Raw genomic sequence first — 21,316 nt, forward strand, 5'->3', positions numbered from 1 at the left:
TCCATCGCCATACCAGGGAAAGAAGAAAAAACAAACGTTACGGAAAGGGAGAAGGCCCCCCTCCCTTCATCCTTCTCCATTGAACGAAGCCACGACGTGGGAAAAGGCAACTTTGGAGGAGCACGCAGCACATAAGTGGAAGCCAAAATGTATTACCTAAAATTATTCCTGAAGGTATTGTTGCTTCTCTTTTTAAGCTACGATTTCATCATTTTGAAGAGCGGGACTAGCAAAGCCTTGCATGGGGGGGGAAACTTTTTAAAAGAAAGTTACGAATTTTTATTCGTCCAAAAGGACACACTCCCATCATACATAAATAGGGACAATCAGATTTCCATTTATTTTTGCAAATCCTGACAATCGCACTATGTGTTAAGTAGGATAAAAAAATATTTCGATTTATTAAACCATGGGGAGGACACGGAAATATATTTTGAAGAGGACAGTTACCAAGCAGGGAACAGCAGCACTGGTGATGAAAAGTATGTCATATTTTTGCGGAACATCAAGGCGGCATTAATTTACCGACTTATATGCCGTTTTATCCTTTTTATTTACATCCTTATTTCGGCAACTTTGATATTCCCACATTATTTGAAGGCGTATATACCATCCATTCTGCTAAACAGTCGGAGGTTCAACGAAATGTTTGAAAATATGCAACAAAAAAAACTCATGGTACTTGGCATGATGTTCTTTTCATACAACATCATATATGGGATGTTGTGCAACACAAGTGTGATACATGTGTACCAAAACAGGAATTTGATTTACGACGATTATTACGCCGATCATCTGTTTGTGCAGCGCCTCCGAGAGAATATGACGCATGTGCCTGGGTAAGGACATACCCCGTGGAGGAGACCAACCGAATGACGCCCATTTTGGAGAGACACACCTGTGCGCGTGGCCCAAAATTTATAAATGATAAAAATGTCGTAAACCATCTTTGGGGGACATTTTTTGACAAATAAAGTTTGGACATGTGCGCGGGTGGATGTGCCACACGAAGCAGTTACCCTAAAGTTGCCATTTCTGCCAAATGTTCTGTAAAATGAGGGGAAAGAAAAAATCGCTCGTTCGCTGTGCAAATTTGTAAAAAAAAAAAAAATTATGAACAAGTCATATTTTTTATCCCATTTGTGCTTAAAATGTATGATAAAAAAAGAGGCAGCTACGTGAAGAAAAGCAATTTGGCTGTTCAGGCCGTTTCCAATTTGCCCCATTATAGCGGCGAACAGTGTAAATGCGCTTGGCAGTCGTGCTCCGGCGCAGGCTCAACCTAAAAGAACACATTAAATTTGCTGTGCTGTGCTGCCCGTCACATTGGCATTATTTTTTTTGTTCCATTTTTCACCCCCGTCGAACAAGGGCTGCGAGTCACCCAAGGGCAATTCTGCGCTTTGCCAAATTTTCACCTGCGCGGGTCAGGCGAATAAACGAAAAAAAAAAAAAAAAAACAACGAATGAGCGAAAATAAAATGTGCACAAAATGTACGTGATTATTTTTCTCTGGGCTACGGTTGAGGAGGAGTAAATCCCCAGCACGGGCGAGATAGGCAAATGGAGGGCTGACGTAGTTCCTCAGATAGGCCGCAATTTCATAACTTTTATTTTGCTTGCCCCTTGTAAGCGCGTTCAAAATGGCAGTTCCGTTGCCTTTCTGCATGCCCCATTTGGGGGACAGGAAGTTGCGCTGCACGAAAGGGGTATACCTAAACGCGTGCGTGCAGATATGTAACGAATTGTAATGGCGAGGAAATGAGGAAGCAAAAAAAATAAAAAATAAATAAAACGTGCAACCGTGTTGGAGATTCCCTCCCCGCTGTGTGCTTCCCTTTCAAAGTGTAAAAAGAGTGAGAAGAAAAAATATGCACTCCACTACTGCATTACGCACACGAAGATTTGCGGAGGTGCGAACTCTGTCCTGCTTGATAATTTTGTGTGCGCAGATCTCAAGCGAAGGAGTACCCATTGGTGGAAAAGATTTGAGAGCGCGCATGGAAAATAAGTGCATGCACGTGGGAAAATGTTCATTCCGTGTGTGGAGCGACTGCCTTCTCTGGTGCACACGCAGTGCGTGGTGTGTACCTTCCTCACTGCATGCTGTTCGTGCTTCTCGCCGCATGCCGTTCTAGGAAAGGGAACACAGTAAGCCCTAAGCGTGGGAGCTGCTGCACGAGGAGGGCTACCTGAGCGAGGTGGCAGGACACGTGCACGTATGCCGAGGCGCTGGCCGAGACGTTTGCATGCAGGCGCGAATGCACGTATGCACGTATGGCGTATGACGTATGTACATATGCAGGGACTTGTGTGAGGTGCGCGCACGAGCAGCGCGTCCCTTGGGGGAGAACTAAAAACAAGGGGCTGCGTCACGTTGGCACGAAATTGAGAGCGCCCCATTGTCCATGGAGGAGTTGCCTGGCCTTTCGTGCATGCAAGGTAGGACAAGCAACGAGGTGCGTCCGCTGGTGGGAAAAGGGGCAGGGAATGGGAAGGGGGCCGCCGGTTAATTCTAACTGGCCTGAAAATGAGACATTTTGCCCACTTGTCATTCTGTAATTTGCTGCTTTGTAATTTGTCATTCATAATTTTTTAATTCACAATTCTGTAATTCATATTTTTGTAATTCACATTTTTGTAATTCACAATTCTGTAATTTATTTTTTTTCAAAAAGTTTATAAGTTGAAGTCAAAACATTTTGCACCTTTGCCCCCCACCACCTTCCACTTTTGTCCTGCCCTGCCCTTTCCACGCAATTCTTTCCCCCCCACACTCTGAGGTTTACCTGCCCTTAACAACTTACGAACGAGTGGGGGCTTACACAAGCAGCTACGCTTACAGTACCTACATCGCGACATCAAACACACACACAAAAAAAAAATGAAGCTGACGTGTACGTTATTCTTCCTGCTGGCAGTGGCAAGTAATTTGGGGTCCAACTTTTTCACCTCCTGCTCTGTGGACAGCTCCAGCGTGTCTCAGCAGACGTACAGAGTTCCCTACCTCCAAAGGTTAAGTGAACTGATTGCCCTCTCATCGCACCAAGGCCTGAGTGACAAAAGGGCGGATGAGAAAAAGAACTTAAGGAGAAAAAGGGAGGACAGCGATTCGACACAAGTAGCAGATGATGAGGACGTTACAAGCGCCGCCACTCATGTGGAAGAGCAGGCAGAGGATGCGGAAGAAGACCTCACAAGTAACAAAGCGGGCATCCCACAAGAGGAAGACGCTTCTGGTGAAGGCATCAGCCTAGATGGGGAACAGTGGGAAGACGAGGACGAACACGATGGGGGAGCTGACCCATCCGGTCCCACGCCCGACTACCACTACGGCGAAGCTAATGCACCTGCTTCCATCCCCGACCACCACTACGGCGAAGCTAATGCACCTGCTTCCATCCCCGACCACCACTACGGCGAAGCTAATGCACCTGCTTCCATCCCCGACCACCACTACGGCGAAGCTAATGCACCTGCTTCCATCCCCCACTACCACTACGACGAAGCTAATGCAGAGGGTCCCATAACTCACGAACACTACGGCGAAGCTAATGCACCTGCTTCCATCCCCGACTACCACTATGGAGAAGCTAATGCAGCGGGTCCTATGCCCCACGAACACGAGGGAGGAGCTAACCCAGCCGGTCCCACGCCCCACTACCACCATGCCGAAGCTAATGCACCTGATTCCATCCCCCACTACCACTACGACGCAGATGGTGCACCCCCCGCTGGAGCACCATACGCACCAAATAAGCTGGACGAACAAGCCGAAGATGCGTTCATAAGGTTCTTCTCCCAGAAGCCATGTATTACCCTCCCAGGAGAGGAACGATCCGAAAAATGTAATGACGCGGAAAGAGGGGACAATAAGGAGTATGACATAAAAATCACGTACAACGAAAAAGAGGAGCATATCAATCGGGGTGAGAACAAGTGTGTAAATCTAAACCTAAACCTTAACAATGGATCCCCCCCCAGTGAAGATGGACCCTCAAACGTTTTTATTAACCTCTCTTTCGTCCCCAACATTCCCGAAGAAATAATCAACGACTTTTACGCCATCATCAAAAGGTTGAAGCACATGTTTGAGTTTATGGATCCTCAGGAGGGCACTGCGCCGGTGGAGGAAGTAGGGAGCGAGCAGGAAGTGAACATGGAGCGAGCAGGGAGCGAAGAGGAAGCGAACATGGAGCGAGCAGGGAGCGAAGAGGAAGCGAACATGGAGCGAGCAGGGAGCGAAGAGGAAGCGAAGAGGAAGTGAACAGGAAGTGAACTGAAAGCGAGTAGGGAGCGAATAAAGCGCGAAAGAGAACTGTTGTGGGGGAAAACCCTCCACTTGTGGATCCTCGCAAATGGCGGCTTCGCCCTGTGCACACGTGTGCCGATTAGTTCGCTCCACTGTGTGCACGTTCAACAGAGTCGCACCAAGGGGATGGGGGCGCAGTCGGGTTTTTGTGCACCCCTCTGCGTTAGAGTTACCATTCTATAGGGTAAGCTTCCCCAACTCCCCCCCTCCTGCGGTTCTGTTAATAGCCATTTAGCTGTTTAGCCGTTCTCGCGTGTGCCAATGTTGCGTACGAACGTGCACATGCAAAGGCAGCATGTGCGCAGGTGCAAAACGGCGGGGCGTCCCCGTTTCTTTTTCGCCATTTTGCCCTTTCGCCTTTTCACCTTTTTGCCTTTCTTTTTTTTTTCCCTTCGCACTCTGCACGCGAAGTGAGACAATTATATTTTTGTGCAAACTGGCAGACGTGCAAACCTGCACCTTTAACTCAGCTGCTCTGGCTGCAACAAATGTGGGTTCTTCTGTAAGGGGGCCTTTCTGATGGCTCTTCCTTGTGCACACATCAAATATGTTTGTGTGGAAATGACGTGCAGTCCCTTGGGCTGGAGCTTGGCGAGGCAAAAAAGATAGGTATAGTCTAGCCTACCCCCCCTGTAAGGTATGCTCCCCTTCACGAAGAGTGTACCACTCTGGGGCTTTCTTCTACACTGGGTTGTGGGTGCACTGGCACGAAGAGCACAGCGCAGTCGGTGCACCAGTTGAGGGTACGTATATATAGATAGGGCCTGTTCCGTTTCCCCGGGAAAAGGACTGCACCGCGGAAGGGGTGAGCTCGCGAGGTTGCTAGGTCGGCTGGAATAAAGAGAGTTTCTAAAAAGTTGTTTCACAAAACAAGTAGGAGAGGAGGCCTCATTTTGTGGGTTTCCTTTTTCTTGCAGTAACGCTTCCTCATGGGGTGCACTTTTTTTTTTTTTTTTTTTTTTTGGTACCCCATTGTAAGGTTTACACGGGCATGCACGACGGTTGGTACGGGGCCGCATGTTTGTATGCACGGGTGTACGCATTTACGCGCGCATGTAGGGTCGCTGCCTCCGCTAGGTAATTTTGAAGGACTCTCCGACCCCGGCTCCCAAAGAGCGAGTCCCCCAGAGGATTTTTTTTTTTTCTCCTGTTTGTGCCTTTTTGTGCCTTTTCTTCCTTTCCTCCTCACCCTTCGTGCGTACGAACATTTCGATCTGAGAAAATAACTCGGCGGCGCTGCTCAACTGGTCATTTTGTTTTCCAAAGGGAGGTGACTAACGTGCGGAGTTTGCATTAGTGTACTCGCGTGTTGGCGTACGTAAGCAGCATACGTGCGAGGAGAGAGCTTCTTTTTTTTTTTTGACGCTCCACAGTACACAGTAGGTGGTCACCCCTTCAAGTTGTAACCCAACCGTTAAGCGAGGGGCAAAGGAATTCACCCCAAAGAGGGAAAGAACGCGAAGAAGACGAAGAAGAGGAAGGAACTGCTCCGCGGTGAGGAAACACCTAAGTGAACTTCCCACGGGGAAAGCGCACGAGAAGTGATTTACAACGCTTCATATAAAATAAGGAAAAAAAAAAATCACTCCTTTGGAGAGTGGAATTCCCCACCCAGTTGATGAGTAAAAGAAACAGAAGAAGCGAAAAATGGAAGAAGAGAGCAAGGTAACTGCAATTGAGTCTCCCCAGATGTGAGAGCGAAGTGTCTTGTCGTCTCCTCACATGTGGGTTGACCCCAGTGGTGTGCATTTAGTGTTTCCGTTCAACTTCCATTGTGCCGATGCCCCAAAGAGGGCAATGTGCTCAGCGTGGCAGCTGGCAATTCGCCGCTAACAATTCGCCGCTGACAATTCAGGACGGCGCGGCGAACGCGGCCGGTTCCCCTTCGCAGCTGGTGGAGAAGATGATCGAGTTCGGCTACTCCAAGGAAATCAGCCTCCGGGTCATCAAGAGGAGCCGCGCGAAAACGAGTAAGTCACGGAGGGTTTGCGGTGCGTTTGCAGTGTGTTTGCGGTGCGTTTGCAACATTCACGCTACGCATGTCACTCTACGCATGTCACGCACGCCCACCCACATGGTGCGTTTTTCCCCACGCCCCTCAGTCGACGAAGTGCTGAACTGGATCGAGCAGAGCGAACAGAACGGAGGGGATGGATATGACGCGGATGACGCGGATGATGCGGATGGCGGAGATGGCGCCTCCCCCGCTGAGCGATTAAACGACCAAGATGGAGTAACGTACACCACACACACAACAAGCGCCACACAGAACGGTGAAGGCAAAAGCAAAATGACCCCTGAAGAGGCACAGAAAAAGGCAATGGAACTACAAAAAAAAATAAGAGAAAAAAAAATGATGAAAGAAAAAGAAGAAGAAATACAAAAGGAGAAAAACCGAATTTCTATGGCGAAAGAAATGCAAAAAAGAAGAGAACAAATAGAAGAATTTGAAAGGAAAAAATATATAGAGCATTTAGAGAAAGAAAAACATGAGCATAAAAAGGAAAAAGAAAAACAACTCGAATTGTTAAGGAAAGAATATGAAGCCAAATTCGGCATCGCATACCAAGTGCAGAGTGAAAAAAAAAGTATCAAAGATTTGACGGAAAATGAAAAGAGAGAAGAAATTGCCATTTTGCTAAACAGCTTAAAAAATAAACACAAGGACAACAAGAAGGAGCTGCTCAGCTCGCTAGCCATTTTGAAAACCTACTTCGCCAACATCAAGGATAATATTTTGGAGAAGAAGTTCCAGAAAATCAAAAAGGAGAACAAGGTGTTCCTCGAGAAGATCAAGGTCTACGAGGAGATGCTGCAGGTCTTTTTGCTCGTCGGCTTCGAGGACACCGGTGAGTAGGGAGCAGTGGAGCAGTGAAGCGGTGAAGCGGCCAGGAGTGAAGCGGCAAGCAGTGATGCGGCAAGCAGTGTAGCTGCCACCTAACCGGCGTAGCTTCCCCCCAACCAACGTAACTTCCCCCCAACCACCCCCTCGCAGGCGACTTCTACGCTATCAAGAACTTCCCAAACACGTACCTCATCGCGTCGGCCATCAAATTCATCGATTTAATTATGAAGACGTTGAGTTCCTAGGTGAGAAAGAAAAGGAAAAAAAAAAAAAAAAAAAATAAAAAATAAAGGAGCATCGAAGCAGGGGGTCCGAGCCCTAGACAAACACACTGGGATTTAAAAATAAAACGAGCGCTTTTTACTGTTACGCGCAAAAAAGGGGAAAACAAGAAATCATTCCCACACTTAAAAAAAGGCCCCGGCGGCTACCAAGGGGGTACATACAAATGTGAACATATAAACATATAAATGTACATATAAATATACATACACACACACACGTGCGTTCGGATGTGCGTGCCCTTTTCTCCCCACAAATCGCAGCTAACTGTAAATTTACGGGGCGCGCGCCGCTAAACAAAAACTGAGGCACCTCACTGCGTTGTTACGCGGCCTCCACACCGCCTCACCGCCTCACCGCGCAACGGTTCAGAAATGCCAAAGGGGAAGAGCGCAAAGGTGGCAACTTTAGACCACCAGAATGATGCATCGGTTGGAGGCCAAATGGACGCGCCGCCCAACGTTACGCCAATTGCGGTAGAGCTGTACACCTGCCATCCACTCCGAGTGTACCCCTTCCCCCCCACCTCTTCCTCTCTCTTCCCCTGTTGCCACCCTAGCAACACTAGCAATCCCTGCAATTTCTGCAACCCCTGCAATCCCTGCAATACCTCGAACCCTAGCCACCCTCGCCATGCAGCGACTGACTCAAGGGCGTGTAGACCCAGGAGACCAACAGCACATGGGTGAGGAAATGAAAAAAATAAATATTTTCACTCTGGAAGAAGAAGAAAATCTTGGAGTACAGCTTGAAATAAATATACAGCAGCTCCTTTTTGTTTTTGTAGCTGAAGGAGTTATAGGCCTCCACCAGGCAGACGTTCATGTCCTTCTTAAACTGAATCACCTTCTTGTACGTCAGGTGCTTCAGGTTGCGTATGTCCGTGATGTTGTTTCGCTGCGCGGGGTAACCATGTGTACGTACAGGTGTGTGCAGGTGTATGTACAGGTGTGTGCACATATGTATGTACATATGTATGTACACGTGTATGTACAGGTGTATGTACACATGTGCGCTGCTAGCCTCTCTCATCTCTCCCTCTCCTCTCCCGTGCGCGCCGGCCTTACAATGAACAAACAGTTGAGTTTCTTTTTTATGTGTAAGAATTTATAGTTATGTAAAAAGAAGATTGCCCTTTTCAAGTAATAGAAGGAGGCATTCTTCCGGTGGATGATTTTGTCTTCATAGTTGCTTTTGCCTGTCAGGGGGGGGAGGGGGAGCGCGCCGCCGTGAGTCTGCGCCGTGTCGAATCGGGGGCGATTACGCAGGTGCGCGGTGGAGCGGTGAAGTGAAGCGGTTAAACAAGTCACGCGAAGCGGTAAACAAGTGCATTTCACGCTTCCGCGTGACTTGTTTAACCGCTTCACTTCGCTTCGCCGCTTCGCTTCACTTCACCGCAACTTACTGATGATGCCGTATTTGATGATCCTGTACAGCAGGTTGTGCTGGAGGAAATTATTGCGCGTGATGATTTTGCTGCATTGCTTAACAATTTTGTCGTTGCTTAAAAATGGGGGGAACTTTTTTTTGAGGTACTTGAGGAGGAGCTTAATTCCTATTGCACATAACACGAGGAGAAAAATAACAAAAATGCATGAACGGATGTCTTTGCTAAATTGGTGCGTGAATCTCATTAGTCTGACGGTATGGGTTTTTAAGGGGGGGGAAACAGGGGGGAGTCGCCGTGACTTCGCGGTTGCAATTCGGTCGTTTGTACGTTCGTCGGTCGGTTGGTCAGTCGGTCAGTCGGTCAGCCCGTCTGTTCGTTTTTTTTTTATTGTGTTTTTTTTTTTTTTTCTTCCGTTTCGCTTGCCGATCGCGCCCCGTACACTACGCAGCCGCTCCTCTTTGGTCAGCGGCTCCGCTCTGTGGCAAGTGCGTGCGGGAATTCACGGCCGGCATACCTCTCCCCGTGTGGACGCAACTGGGCGAGTTGGAAGCCGAACTAACAAAGATGTGTAAACAAACGGGGCGCGGCGACGAACGAATTTTTCCCTACCGCCGTTGCTTCCCTCCGCGAAGTGCTCCTGATGGGCTGCTTGTGCTGTGTTGTGTGGGGGTGGCTGGCGGGTTATTCCTCTGCTTCTTCTGCCACTGTTGTCACGTTTTAACCGTTTCACCCTTCGTCACTTGTTCTTTTTAAAAATTCCTTCCCTCCTTGTACTACCTTGTTGCTTTTCTTTTTCTGTTTTTCCTATATATGCGTTTAATTCTTTTCACTTTGTGGTAAAATGAGTTGCGAGCCACGATGTACATTCCGCGTCATCGACTTGGTTACGCGAAAACTTCGGCATCCATTTTTTTGTTTTCCTTTTTTCGTTTTTTCTTTTTTTTTTTGTGAAACGTTTCACCGACAGGTTAGCATTTTATTTTTCCCCGCGTCAATCCTGGCGCTCCTTTTTTTTTTTTTTCTGCTTCGCCCTGCGTTTAGTCGGTTTACGGAGGAAAGCGCGTTTCGCATCCGTCCGCCGGGCCACGCCAAACTGCGCGTCGGATAAGTCCGCTTGGCGCAGAGTGGCGCAACTTCGCTTACACTGCCCTTTTTGATCTTCCCTCGCTGCTAACGAGGATGTTAACTTTTTTTTTTTTCACCCCATCTGGTAATTCACCTGAGGATTTTTTTTTTTGTTCCCCCTCCGTAGCAGGTCACACATGGGGATTCCCGGTGGAAAGAAATAAAATGGCCAGCCGCTAAGCATTGAAAAGTTACACCTTCATTGCGTAAAAAAGATGAGAAAATAATTTATTTTTTTTTTCCCAAGTAGATCGCCGCTCACCAGGGAAAGTGATGAAAAAATGCGTAACTCCTTTTGTGTTGTTCGCGGAGCCCACGATGGCGATGATGGAGCGACTTGGGCGCCGCGCATGTGTTGTGTTGTCATGTGTTTTGTTATCCTGCGTTGAGTCGTCCTGTGTTGTGTACGCGTGACCCCTAGAGAGGGAGCAGCGCTGGCCATATGCCTATACGTCTGACTGCAGCAAAGCCTACTTAGCGTAAACTGCTATGGGTTGCCTCCCCCGCCCAGTGAGGGGTCAAAGCACAGGAGTTACAGAGGTGAATGCAAAATTTTGCGAGCGCCAAAGGTATGCGCAGTTTCTGTTCAGCCGTTTTGCGACGAACAAGGGGAACACCCTGGGGGGGAGCAGCACAAAAAAAAAAAAAAAAAAAATTAAAAAAATAAACAAAATAAAGCAAACAAAATAAGCAAAACAAAACATTTCGTGTTGTTTTCTCCCGAAGGTGTTTTTAGCAAAGAAGGGTATATCATATACGTGAGCGAACAGGGCTGCCTTTTTATTCTCCCGCTCTCTCATGTCCTTGTTTTAAAATTATCACGTTGGGTTTATCCCCCCACAGCGTTCTTTCTCGAGGAGCAACAACAGGTTCGTTTTTTCCCCTTTTGTTTCTCCTCCCCCGTGACTGACCAGTGCACGAGGAACGAAGCAGTGGAAGTGAGAAAAAATAACAAAGCATAAGTCTTTCTGACTCCCCACGATAGGCCTTAAATGTGTGACACAATGGGGTAGCCCCTCTTGTCACAGTCTCCCTCCGCGTTCCCTTTGCTTATTTCGCTTTCCACTTCGTCCAACTTGCTTACCTGCGCAGTTGGGCAGCCGAGCTCGCGCTCCACTCCGGGAAAAAACACCAGAACAGAGAACCATCACCCATAAGACACATCTTCCATTTTTAGAAAGATTAACGTAGGTTCACTCATGTGTGTAACTTCATACCAGCTTAGTACAAATTGGGAAGGAAACAATTTTTTTTTTTTTTTTTTGCAAAAAAGTTTTTGGCTAGCTGGTGTGCAATTTTTTTTTTTTTTTTTTTTTTTTTTCCCACACTGGCGCAATGCACACAAAGGAGAAATGGCAAAATAATCCTCAACGGTATGAACATTTTGAAGGACCGGTGAAAAGGCTCATTCGGTTCACGTGTGTTCCTCTCGGGGGTATGTATTCCTTTTTGGGCATCCACCGCGTGGTGCGCGTTGTGCGGCGGTGTGTGAGGCCGAACCATTGCCTGCACAGCGTCGCAGTTCGGCATAGACAGGGGCGACTGCGCAGTGTTAGCCTAGCCGAATTGGCTGCTACTCTGCACAGCGGAAGAGACGTGGGGAAGACGCATGCCCATTCGTTTGTGAAAACATACGTTTTGCTTTTCCCCTTGGGGGTGCTTTCATTTCCACGTACATAGGTAAGTGTACACAGGGATGCACCTTGGTTTTGCTTGCCCCCCAAAATTGGTGCAAATACAAAAGCTCACGCGGTTTGCAATTGACATCACAGCTAATACTGCCCTGGCGGATGGAGTGACGCTCTTCTTTTCCTCCTTCCCCCCCTTGCGCAGGGACGATGGAGGACCAGGGCGACTGCATCCTGACCTTCAGCTCGTACGAGGAATACGTGAAGAGTAAAATCACCCCCGTGGATTTGTTCTACATCGAAGATGTAAGTGGAGTGGCTGCACGGCCGAGCTGGTTGCGCCGTCTAAGTGGTGCCGACGAGCTGGTTTTGCCCCTTGGCATGCTCCATGGGGGGCTGCACACCCACATACCTGCAGCAGCATACCTACAGCAGCATACCAACCGCTTCCTCTTCCCTTCCTCCCCCCCGAAGGAACAACTCGTGTTCGACATATTCTCGCTGGGGCTCCAAAGCAGAGGAGTACTAAGCTGCGAAGACTTCAACAGCACTTACCAAAAAAAAAAAAAAAAAAAGGAGAGTTTGAAGAAGGCGGAGGAAAGCAAAGCAGACGTCGTGCTGTACGATATAAACTCCCTAACTGACCACACGATGAACTTTTTTTACGCAATAAATTGCCACATGCATTTCTGCGAAGCGAACAAAATTTGTTCCATCCTGTTCATCCGTTATGTTAATAAAAACCAATCGGAGATTAGCTCCTACATAGACGTCAACACTGAACGGGTCAGGCAAAAAATAAATAAAAAAAGGTACCTCTACGCAAGCAGAGATGATTTGGCATACTTTAACTGGCACAATAATTACAGCTGTACAAATGACAGTGACAATTTCCAGATGGTCGTCAATAAGCAAGTGGGTCTCCTTTTTAAGTACACACGTGGTGAGAAGTACTTCATTTTGAACCCTACGAGGAGGGAGACGAAGATTCGGCTGAGCGATAATATAAGTGAGGGTCATGCCTCGGGTGGGTTGTCTCCCGGGGAGGAGGAAAAAATGATAAGTTTGTGCGACGGGGTGGAGCGCGTGGAGCTTCGCGATGCCAACTATTTGCAGTGCGTCCTGTACGCCTTGCGTGTGTAGGGCCGGCCTCCTTCGCCCCGCACTAGGAAGAGGGGGTTTCCTTTTGAGGGCACCGCATCTCTTGGCATAGCCCCATTTTGCCGCACTTGATGGTTCATTTTTTGGTTCATTTTTGCCCGTTTTTTTGCCCCGTTTTTTTTGCCCCGTTTTTTTTGCCCCGTTCTTTTTACCCCTTTATTTTGCCCCTTCATTTTGCCCCCTCATTTTTCGTCCCGCCTTCCGGGGCCCCGTTGTACGCGCACCGGCCGCGGCAGAGTCAGCTTTTCCGAGTAGAGCCCCCCCCGAACGCACCGCCCCAATTGGGGTGAGGTGAGGAGAGATGCATTAAAAAGACGTCCCCGTACACCTCCCCGAAACGGTGTTCCTTTTTTTTTTCTTTTTTTTCCTGGACGGAGCACAAGGAGAGAACAAAGAATCATTTTTTAAACGCGTAAAAGTAGGCAAGCACGAAAGCGGAAGTAACTTCGTTCATATGCAAACGGGAGAGCAACTTCGTTCATGTGCAAACGCGAAAGCAACTTCGTTCATGTGCAAACGGGAAAGCAACTTCGTTCATGTGCAAACGGGAAAGCAACTTCGTTCATGTGCAAACATGCGCATGTGTGGAAAATAATCTGGCCAACTTTCCGATTTCCCCACGTGGACGCCGCGGCGAAGGAACTACATACATAAGGCCCACGAGGAAGAAGGCCTCCCTTCGTAGGAGCGCCTACCCGCTTGTCATTCCTGCCTCCCGGGAGTTTTCCCATCGCGCTGTTGCGGGGAGTGTGAGGAAGGGGACGCCTCCCAAAAGGGGGAAAAAAACAAGCGTGCATACATATATGCATATATATACATATATATACATATACACATATTGCCCATCGCGCCGACGCGTCGCCGCCCGAGGGAAGCATGAAGGACGAAGGCGAGCTGAGAATTACTTACGAAGAGAAGGACCGGCTCCAAAAGGCATTCAGGCAACACGAATTCCGAGCGCTATTTGACGACTACTTTGATGAAGTTTCTGATGAGAAGTACCGAAAGGAAAAGGAGGACTATCTCTTCACCTTATATTTTAAGGGGGAGCTTAAAGAAAGCCAAATTCTTATCGAGCCGATTGTAGCCTTCTGTGTGAAGACCAAAATTTTGTATTCCAACCAGACGCAGCAGAAGATGTTTTTGAACATTTGTGCGCACGAGGGGATGCACTGCATCTCCTTTGAGGGCGAGGGGCGCGGCCGGCTGAGCATCCCCTACTCCCTCTCGCAGATGCGGCCGGATAAGACCGGTAAGGCGGGGGTAGCGGCCCCTCTCTCAGATGCTTCTCCTCTCTGTAATGCTTCCCCCCTGTGATGATGCCAACCTGTTGTGCTCCCCCGCCCCCCCCGCAGGAAAAGGCGCGTGCTGCCTCACCGTCGACTGCTGCACCAACCCCTCCACCATAGACACCGTGAGGACGCACAACGAAATTCTGAACCACCTCCTGGAGAACGTGTGCATGAACATCGAAAAGAATATACTGAAAGACAGAGAGAAGGTCAGCCGAGATTTTAAAATATCCAAGAGGATGGCGTGCAAGGGAGGGAAGCCCTTTGTCCTCTGCATCAACAAGGAGTTTTTACGGCCGTCGGTTGTGCTGGAGGTGCAGAAGAAGCTAGAGGGTATGAGGAGTAAGTTCGAGCGGGTGGGCGACACCGCGACGCCGTCGAACGTGGAGGGACTTACGTTGGGGGTTAAGGTAAAGACGGAGGTGCGCGCGAGGGGGGACCGCCCCGAATGTGTGAAGAAGCACCAGGAGGAGGAAAAGAATCACCCCAAATCTGCGAAGAAGCACCATGAGGAGGAAAAGGATCCCCCCGAATGTGCGGAGGATGGCGAGCTAGAGAGCACCACGCAGCCTAACGAATCCGTAAAACGCTCTAAGGAGTGCACAAAGAAGACGCAAATTTTTGTCACCTACCAGGGGTCCATAAACGCTGCTTCTCTGTGGAGACAGAACGAACAGCCAAATGTGTGCATAAGCTTGCCAGAGAAAATAAAAGTTTCGGTGTGCACTAAGGGGTTCGTAAGGCGCGAGAATATGCTGCTGCAGGTTGGGAAGAAGAGGGTCGAGGTGAAATTTGTTAACTGCGATGAGGATGACGTGGTGGCTGATCTTCCCTACCCATGCAGGGTGGAGGACTACTCCTGCGTCGTAAGAAGGGACAAGGGGAAGATCGAAATTTGCCTCAACTTGTGCGAAGAGTTCGTTCGGGCGTACGCCAAGAGTTTGTATGAGGAGTACTTCTCCGGGCGGGAGGCGGAGTTGCACGAGGCGGAGGTGCACGTGGCGGAGCTGGACTACATCGACGACGTGATGCGCAGTCACGAGGTGGAGGCGAAAGCGGTGAAGGCGGCAAACGAAGCAGACGCAGCCAACTTGGCCAACTTGACAAACGAAGCGGACTCAGCCGACGCAGCCGACGCGGAGCCCCCAGCAGGGGAGGAAAAAGCGAAGGAGCACACGAGCAGCGTAGGAGAAGAGAGCACCCATAATGTCTTCCCCCCATTTGAGGAAAAACTTTTTGACTTCTCCCAAAGTGAGGGGAATATGAAAAGGGACCTTCCTCCCGCTGATGCGTCTGAGTGCACATTGGAGAGGGCAGAAATGGATGAGAAGGATAACACCGCGCCATTTTCTGAGGTGGGCAAAAACAACGGGGAAGGAAAACAAAAGGAACACATTCTTTACACCTTGGGAAGGGGAGAGGATTCACTTGAGGGGGGGGGAAAAACTACGCCCCCTGATTATGCCAAGATAGAATTCATCAATGACGATGCTGCCGTGGCAACGAATGGAGTGGCCCCCTCAAGCGAGCAGTCATCACCTCCACTGGCATGCAAACATGTGGGAAGGAAAGCAAACAAAGTGGGCGCGGAACGAGAAAAGGGCGAAATGCTCAGCTGCGAAGAGGACCCTAATGGAGGCCAGTTTTTGCTAAACATGCAAATGTACGAGAATATGGACATGGCGGGGGCCTTCTCGTGCAGCTTGTGGGCGGCGTACTTGTGAAGGTGGGAAAATTAGAAGCTGCAAAGTTGCAAAGTTGAGAGGAAGCGCGAGAGCGCTCTGAATTGGAAGAGTGTATAGCTTTGCTTGCTCCTTTTTTTTTCCTCCGTCTGCGCCGTTCCAGACGCTTCCCCAGCCCGTTCACCTGAGCGGAGAACTTTTCCCAACAAGCAACAAAAAATTGAAAAAAAAAGAAAAAAAAAGAAAACACCTTCTTATGGGCAATTTTAAAAAAGGCTTTGAAAAAGTTTGTCGAGTGTGCAAAAGGCACACGCAGGTTTTGGGTTCACTTGTTGGTGTGCCGCATAGGGGGCGTAGCGCATGGACATCTCCAACACATTCGCCCCTTTGTGTGGACTCGCGCCGAATGGTGCACACTTCCGCTTCTTCCGCTTCTTCCGCTCGTTCCGCTCGTTCCGCTCGTTCCGCTTCTTCCTCTACTCACGCTCCCCCCCCCCCTAGTAATCGAAGTGCAGCTGCGTGTTGGTGACGGTGAACTCCTCCACGAAGAGCTTGGTCATGTTGACGATGCGCACGATGCCCCCGCTGCTGTTGTCGTTGTACATGGCGTACTTGACGCACCCCAGGATCAACTCAAAGCACTCCTTTTTGCTCATATTCTTCTTGTACTTGTCCTGCAGGTAGGACTGTATGTACACACTGCCACTACCGCTTACAGCGTAATCGAACCGTTGGACGATGCTTCCATTCAGGTTAACCGAATACAGCTGCTGCTTCTTCTCTTTGTCGTATCCTCCAAGGATAAGGCCACATGAGAGAAAATGATTATTCGCATACAGTAGCTTCTTCGTCATGTGAGCAACATTTTCAACTAGCGGATTGAAATCCATAAATTTATCTTCGTAAAAGTATTTATGCTTTGTCACATAATTGGGATCCATGTTCTGTGCTAAACCGAATGGGTTGTTAATTGCACTGAGGTCGATGTCTTCCTCATTCGCGAGGTCATCTGTAATCACTTCGTCCTCGTGAAACCTTCCTTTCTTTCTATTTTCACATTTCATCGATAGGCAGAAATGCTTAATGAGTTCGATTACCTTCTGACTGTGTGCAGAGGCTCCACTGCGACAGGCATAGATATTTTCGTTAATCCTGTTTATCTTTCTGGAGCACTTGTTGCTGACGAGAGTTCCGGAGGACGTCCTGGTGTCACACGCCAGCATGACTCCATGCTCGTAAATGATTCCTATGATGGTCGTGCCGTCCGAAATGGGCGTCTTGATGTTGTACGGGTCTTCCCTCAGCGGGGCGCCCATGAAATCGGCCTCCATGCGTTCGACTTGCATGTTGGGTGGAAGGGGGGCAAAATGGTACACAAAATGGTGTACAAAAGGGTGTACACACGCACGTATTTATGTGCACCCGTGCAAGCTGCGTATACGCGCGATCGAGCGAGGGATGAGGAGAACTACGTAGCTGCGCTGGGCCAGTAAAACGTACACAACGTTAACACACTGCATAAGGGCTTATCCTGGCAGGTCAAACCCCCCTCACATGCGCGTCAAATGAACTCTCCGCCGCTTGGCCTCTTTCACATAAGGATGATAAAAAAATGGCAACTGCCTTGCGGTAGGTGATTGGTTGCTTAGGAACTTTCATCAAAGTCACACAGCTCTATCCGTGTTACCGCGTGGGCATACCCAACAATGTGATACGAAATATGCCTGACCGTTAGCCAAAAAAAAAAAAAAAAAAAAAAAAAATTATGAACTGTTCATAATTTTTATTTTGTCACGATCGGTGAAAGCGGCCCAGAGAAACGTTCACCCGGTGGGGTCCTCACGCATAGCTTCGTTCGCTACTTTCGTGTCGCAAGAGATGGCAAAAAAAGGTGGTACATCTTTGCGAATTGTTTGGTTATTACAAAACGTGACGTTTTGTAGTGTTTGTAGTTTCTATTGAGCATGAAAGGGGGGGCAAAAAAAAAGGGAAGCAAAAAGGGCACAAATTTGTATGCACAAGTCGGTTATTATTTTATTTTTATTTTTTTTTTTTCTTCGCATAACCCGCCAAGTGCTACATTTCACTGCGCGCTACTTGGGTGTAAACAAATCGCCTTCCAATTTTCACACCAGCGCGTATGCAGTGCTGCACAGGAGAGTATGCACACGTACATGTGCCCACTGAGAGAGACTCCGTTGTGCGGAGGGGCGCCTCTATGTAGGTAACAAAGTAACGCTTCGATCCGTAAGGGACAATTTCGCCATTCCAGCGATTGAGGCCTTTGGTTTTGTACTTGCACAGGGGGATAACGGGAGGTATAACCGCCCATTTTCTGCTTAATAGTCCGACGTTTTACGCAGTTGAAGGGGTGGGTAAGGCGTGCCCCCAATGGGAGTGACGTGTTATTCAGCGGAGGGAAAAGGCATCCATGTCATCAAGGGCAACAGAGCCAACTCCATATGCAAACACACACCCAGGCGGGAGGAACGCATGAGGGAAGCTCAATCCACTGCATAATCGTCAAACACGCAGTTCCACTCATCCTTCGTCTGGCCAATCGTATTCTTAAAAAGGGAATGTGGAGAAGTGGTGAACGGTTAAGCGGTGAGCAACAGGTGGTCAGGAAAAGAAAGGGTGCGACGTGTCCGCACATGGGTTAGGGGCAAATGGGTTAGCGGCAAAGGGGAAGGACACAGCTCATGTAGCATACCATTACGTGCTCGATTAGGCCATTTTCGTCGTAGTCGCGCAAGTTTAGCACCTCCTTACGGTCGCCGAGAACGGTGATCACCCCTGAGATGTTCCTGTGTAGATGGGAAGTTGTCGTGGTTGGGTGGCAGTAATAAATGTGCTCGGTGAAAGTTTTCCCATATGGTGAGCCACTTATGTGTGCGCTGGCTTCACGTATTGTGGGGGTAAAAAACGCAGGGGGAATGGACCATAACGGCTACTCTTTATGCTGACGGGACGCCATTCCACCAGCAGCAGTGCCACAATTGGTTACGCCTCACCTTAAGTAGACCTTTACCTCATCCTTCAGCGGATTCGTGTTGAACTCGGCCACTTCGAACAACTGTGTGTTTTCATCAAAAGTTTGGCTGTTCATGTCTGAACGAATTTTTACGTTGTTCTCTTGTTCGTACTTGTCATAAATGTACTCTTCGTCGGCGTACAGGACAAAAACGTAAGATGGCAAATGCCGTAGGCAACTGTCTGCCTGAAGATTGGTGCCGGGGAACCCTTCGACTACATACCCCCGCTTTTGCTTCGCGTTCAGCTGGTTTATGTTGCTTTTAACGATGGAGCAGATTAAGTCGTCACTGACTGGCAAAAGGGGAGGTGCAAAAAGGGGGTAGTTAGCGTGTGGATTATTTGTTAAAAAAAAAAAGCAGCTAGCGAAAAGTGGTACTCCAGTTAGCTATTTTTTTTTTTTTTTTTTTTTTTGTTAATAAAATGTTCAAAAAAGTTATGCACAGTCATGCACTTGCGAAAAGGCTAATAGTTGAGGTACGTCCAAATGGGCGTGAAAAAAAAGAAGAAGATAGTGGCTCATGTTTGTTTTCACGTAGCAGTTGTTTATGTTCATCCTGAGTTTATCTGCTAAGACGCGCACATGTGTATGTGCCTGTTCGTCCCCCTCCCCTCGTCGCGTACCTAACTTTTTGCTTGTGGAACTCTCTGCAGCGTCATCTACTTCACCAGTAGTGTAAGACTCGATCATGTGCGAGGCGCTGAGGTGGTAGTAGCTAAAGCAGCTGGCAATCGCAGAACATAAGGTGGGAGTAATTTTCAGCAAAGGAGGGCCGATCACAAAAATTTTGTTCAAAAGGAAGGAATAAATGTTCTTGTATATGTACAGGTATACATTTTCCGGTTTGTTTACCAGAACATTTTTTAAAATAACATCGAACAGTTTCTCCACTTTTTTTTTGCGAATGTATTCGTTCGTTTCCTTTTCGTAGTTCTTTAACGTTTCGCTGTCTAGCAGGGTTTCCATTCTGTTTTTTTTTTTTTTTTTTTTTTTTTGTGACGACGTTGAGAGGGTGTAAAATGTGTCTATGGGGTGAACTCCTTGGGCCTTAGCTGTACAGGTAAGCACTCCTTTCGATGGGCGCACATGTGTTGGTTTTCTTTTGTGGGAAAGGCATACAGGTGGAGCCGTTTTTTTGGGGAATAACTGACCATGTGGACCACACAACGGCACATAGCAAATGATCGATTGGCATTTAAAATTGAAGTGATGCGAGTAACGTATGTGGATGGATGGTCATTTTACGTTCCTGGGAATGCAAATACCGCGCCTCGCACTTTTTTTTTTTTTTTTTTGGTGCATTGTTATATGTCTTGGTATGGGATCCCAGGGGATTTTCTCCACTTGAAGTTTTCGCTTCCTCTTAGTTGCATCAATTATATGTTACAATTTGAGGAATTACTTTTTTGCCTTTTTACCTTTTCGCATTTTTACCTTTTCACTTTTTCGCTTTTTCCCCTTTTGGGGAACCGTGCTACTGACCTGGGAGGTTCGCCCGAGCAATCACACGTGCAGCGGGACAAACCCGGATTAACCAACGGTGGAACTGAAATGAGCGTTGGAGAAAAATTTCACAACTGTAACCTTTTTTTTCGCGCGGAGGGGAGGAATTTCCCTCTTTTGGGAAACGGAGACGGGAGAGCAGCTCGGCTGTCACAACAGAAGTGCGGCGAATCTGTGTAAACACGTGCATGTTTTCTATGGTGTAAACTTTACTGGCAGGTGTAAATGGACGCATCCGAAATGGCACTAATTTATTTGGCCTTCTTCAAATTGTGGGATACACAAGCATGTTTCTATTTGCGGGAGAAATATATTTTTGCGCATTTCCCCTGGTGCTCATTTTTTTTTTTTGCCGTTCCCGTGCAGTTCACAGTTTACACTGCGGGGGAAATTGCGCACATCGTGGGGGGGTGGCTATCCGTTCCGCGCAACTTGGTTGCCACATTTGGGTCAGTTAAGAAAAAAAAAAAAAAAAAAATTCTTCCATGTGACATTCCATGGTGTGGCTGAAAGGTGGGTAAATTTCCTCCACTCCGTGTTCATAAAAATGTGGAAAAGGTTAGAGTCCAATTTTGGTGAGCAAAACGGATGGGAGCGGATCGGGGGAGGTTGCTGCTGGGAGGGGTGCCCCCGACTGTTCTGTTGATGGTTTTCAAACACGGGGAATTTTTCACATGGCACGAACGTGTCGCTTCGCACAATGGTTGACTAACGTTTAAAAAAAAAAAAAAAAAAGAATTGCTGGAGGTGTGAGTCCACAACGTTGGTATGGTTCACCCCACTGCGCCGTCACGCTGGTCCCGATTTTTATTTGGCGTATTTGGCGTTTGCGCGGGACTGACTCTAACGCGGTTCTGCGTAAATGCGCCGCAAAAGTGAAGCAAAACTGACGCAAAATTGCTTCTATTTTTTGGATGTTTTCCTTACTCTATTACTCCCCTTTTCGCTCCCCCCCTTTGTAGACCGTCTCACACATTTTGCGTATAAAAAAAAAAAAAAAAAAACAGCACGCACATTTGCACATTTGCTCTTTTACCCTTTTACCCATTTTAATTTCCCTTT

General features: G+C 48.0%; 7 protein-coding genes across 7 annotated transcripts; 4 read left to right on the forward strand and 3 right to left on the reverse strand.

Moving 5' to 3' along the window:
* Window positions 1-2,814: 2,814 nt before the first annotated feature.
* Window positions 2,815-4,267, forward strand: PVX_087140 (hypothetical protein; the record flags this gene model as incomplete). The annotated part of the gene is made up of 1 exon (XM_001608321.1): window positions 2,815-4,267. Exon 1 carries the CDS (start codon window positions 2,885-2,887, stop codon window positions 4,265-4,267), a length of 1,383 nt encoding a protein of 460 aa, XP_001608371.1. The 5' UTR covers window positions 2,815-2,884.
* A 1,208-nt stretch (window positions 4,268-5,475) lies between these two features.
* PVX_087135 (hypothetical protein, conserved) lies at window positions 5,476-7,705 on the forward strand. Its single transcript, XM_001608320.1, has 4 exons — window positions 5,476-5,977; window positions 6,204-6,282; window positions 6,415-7,161; window positions 7,308-7,705. Exons 1-4 carry the CDS (start codon window positions 5,960-5,962, stop codon window positions 7,400-7,402), a joined length of 939 nt encoding a protein of 312 aa, XP_001608370.1. The 5' UTR covers window positions 5,476-5,959; the 3' UTR covers window positions 7,403-7,705.
* Window positions 7,706-8,057: 352 nt separating this feature from the next.
* On the reverse strand, window positions 8,058-9,828 carry PVX_087130 (hypothetical protein, conserved; the record flags this gene model as incomplete). Its single annotated transcript, XM_001608319.1, has 3 exons — window positions 8,845-9,828; window positions 8,507-8,637; window positions 8,058-8,336 (listed from the first exon to the last, which is right to left on the reverse strand). Exons 1-3 carry the CDS (start codon window positions 9,071-9,073, stop codon window positions 8,058-8,060), a joined length of 639 nt encoding a protein of 212 aa, XP_001608369.1. The 5' UTR covers window positions 9,074-9,828.
* A 1,460-nt stretch (window positions 9,829-11,288) lies between these two features.
* Window positions 11,289-12,725, forward strand: PVX_087125 (hypothetical protein, conserved; the record flags this gene model as incomplete). The annotated part of the gene is made up of 3 exons (XM_001608318.1): window positions 11,289-11,634; window positions 11,788-11,888; window positions 12,057-12,725. Exons 2-3 carry the CDS (start codon window positions 11,793-11,795, stop codon window positions 12,723-12,725), a joined length of 765 nt encoding a protein of 254 aa, XP_001608368.1. The 5' UTR covers window positions 11,289-11,634; window positions 11,788-11,792.
* An 894-nt stretch (window positions 12,726-13,619) lies between these two features.
* Window positions 13,620-15,759, forward strand: PVX_087120 (hypothetical protein, conserved; the record flags this gene model as incomplete). The annotated part of the gene is made up of 2 exons (XM_001608317.1): window positions 13,620-13,995; window positions 14,099-15,759. 2 exons carry the CDS (start codon window positions 13,620-13,622, stop codon window positions 15,757-15,759), a joined length of 2,037 nt encoding a protein of 678 aa, XP_001608367.1.
* Window positions 15,760-16,214: 455 nt separating this feature from the next.
* Window positions 16,215-17,454, reverse strand: PVX_087115 (proteasome precursor, putative; the record flags this gene model as incomplete). The annotated part of the gene is made up of 1 exon (XM_001608316.1): window positions 16,215-17,454. Exon 1 carries the CDS (start codon window positions 17,061-17,063, stop codon window positions 16,215-16,217), a length of 849 nt encoding a protein of 282 aa, XP_001608366.1. The 5' UTR covers window positions 17,064-17,454.
* A 1,273-nt stretch (window positions 17,455-18,727) lies between these two features.
* On the reverse strand, window positions 18,728-19,717 carry PVX_087110 (adenylate kinase, putative; the record flags this gene model as incomplete). Its single annotated transcript, XM_001608315.1, has 2 exons — window positions 18,728-19,044; window positions 19,375-19,717. The coding sequence occupies 2 exons, from the start codon at window positions 19,715-19,717 to the stop codon at window positions 18,728-18,730; spliced, it is 660 nt and encodes a 219-aa protein (XP_001608365.1).
* Window positions 19,718-21,316: the final 1,599 nt, after the last annotated feature.

The sequence above is a fragment of the Plasmodium vivax genome, chromosome 7, assembly GCF_000002415.2.
Source record: "Plasmodium vivax chromosome 7, whole genome shotgun sequence".
NCBI lineage: Eukaryota > Apicomplexa > Aconoidasida > Haemosporida > Plasmodiidae > Plasmodium > Plasmodium vivax.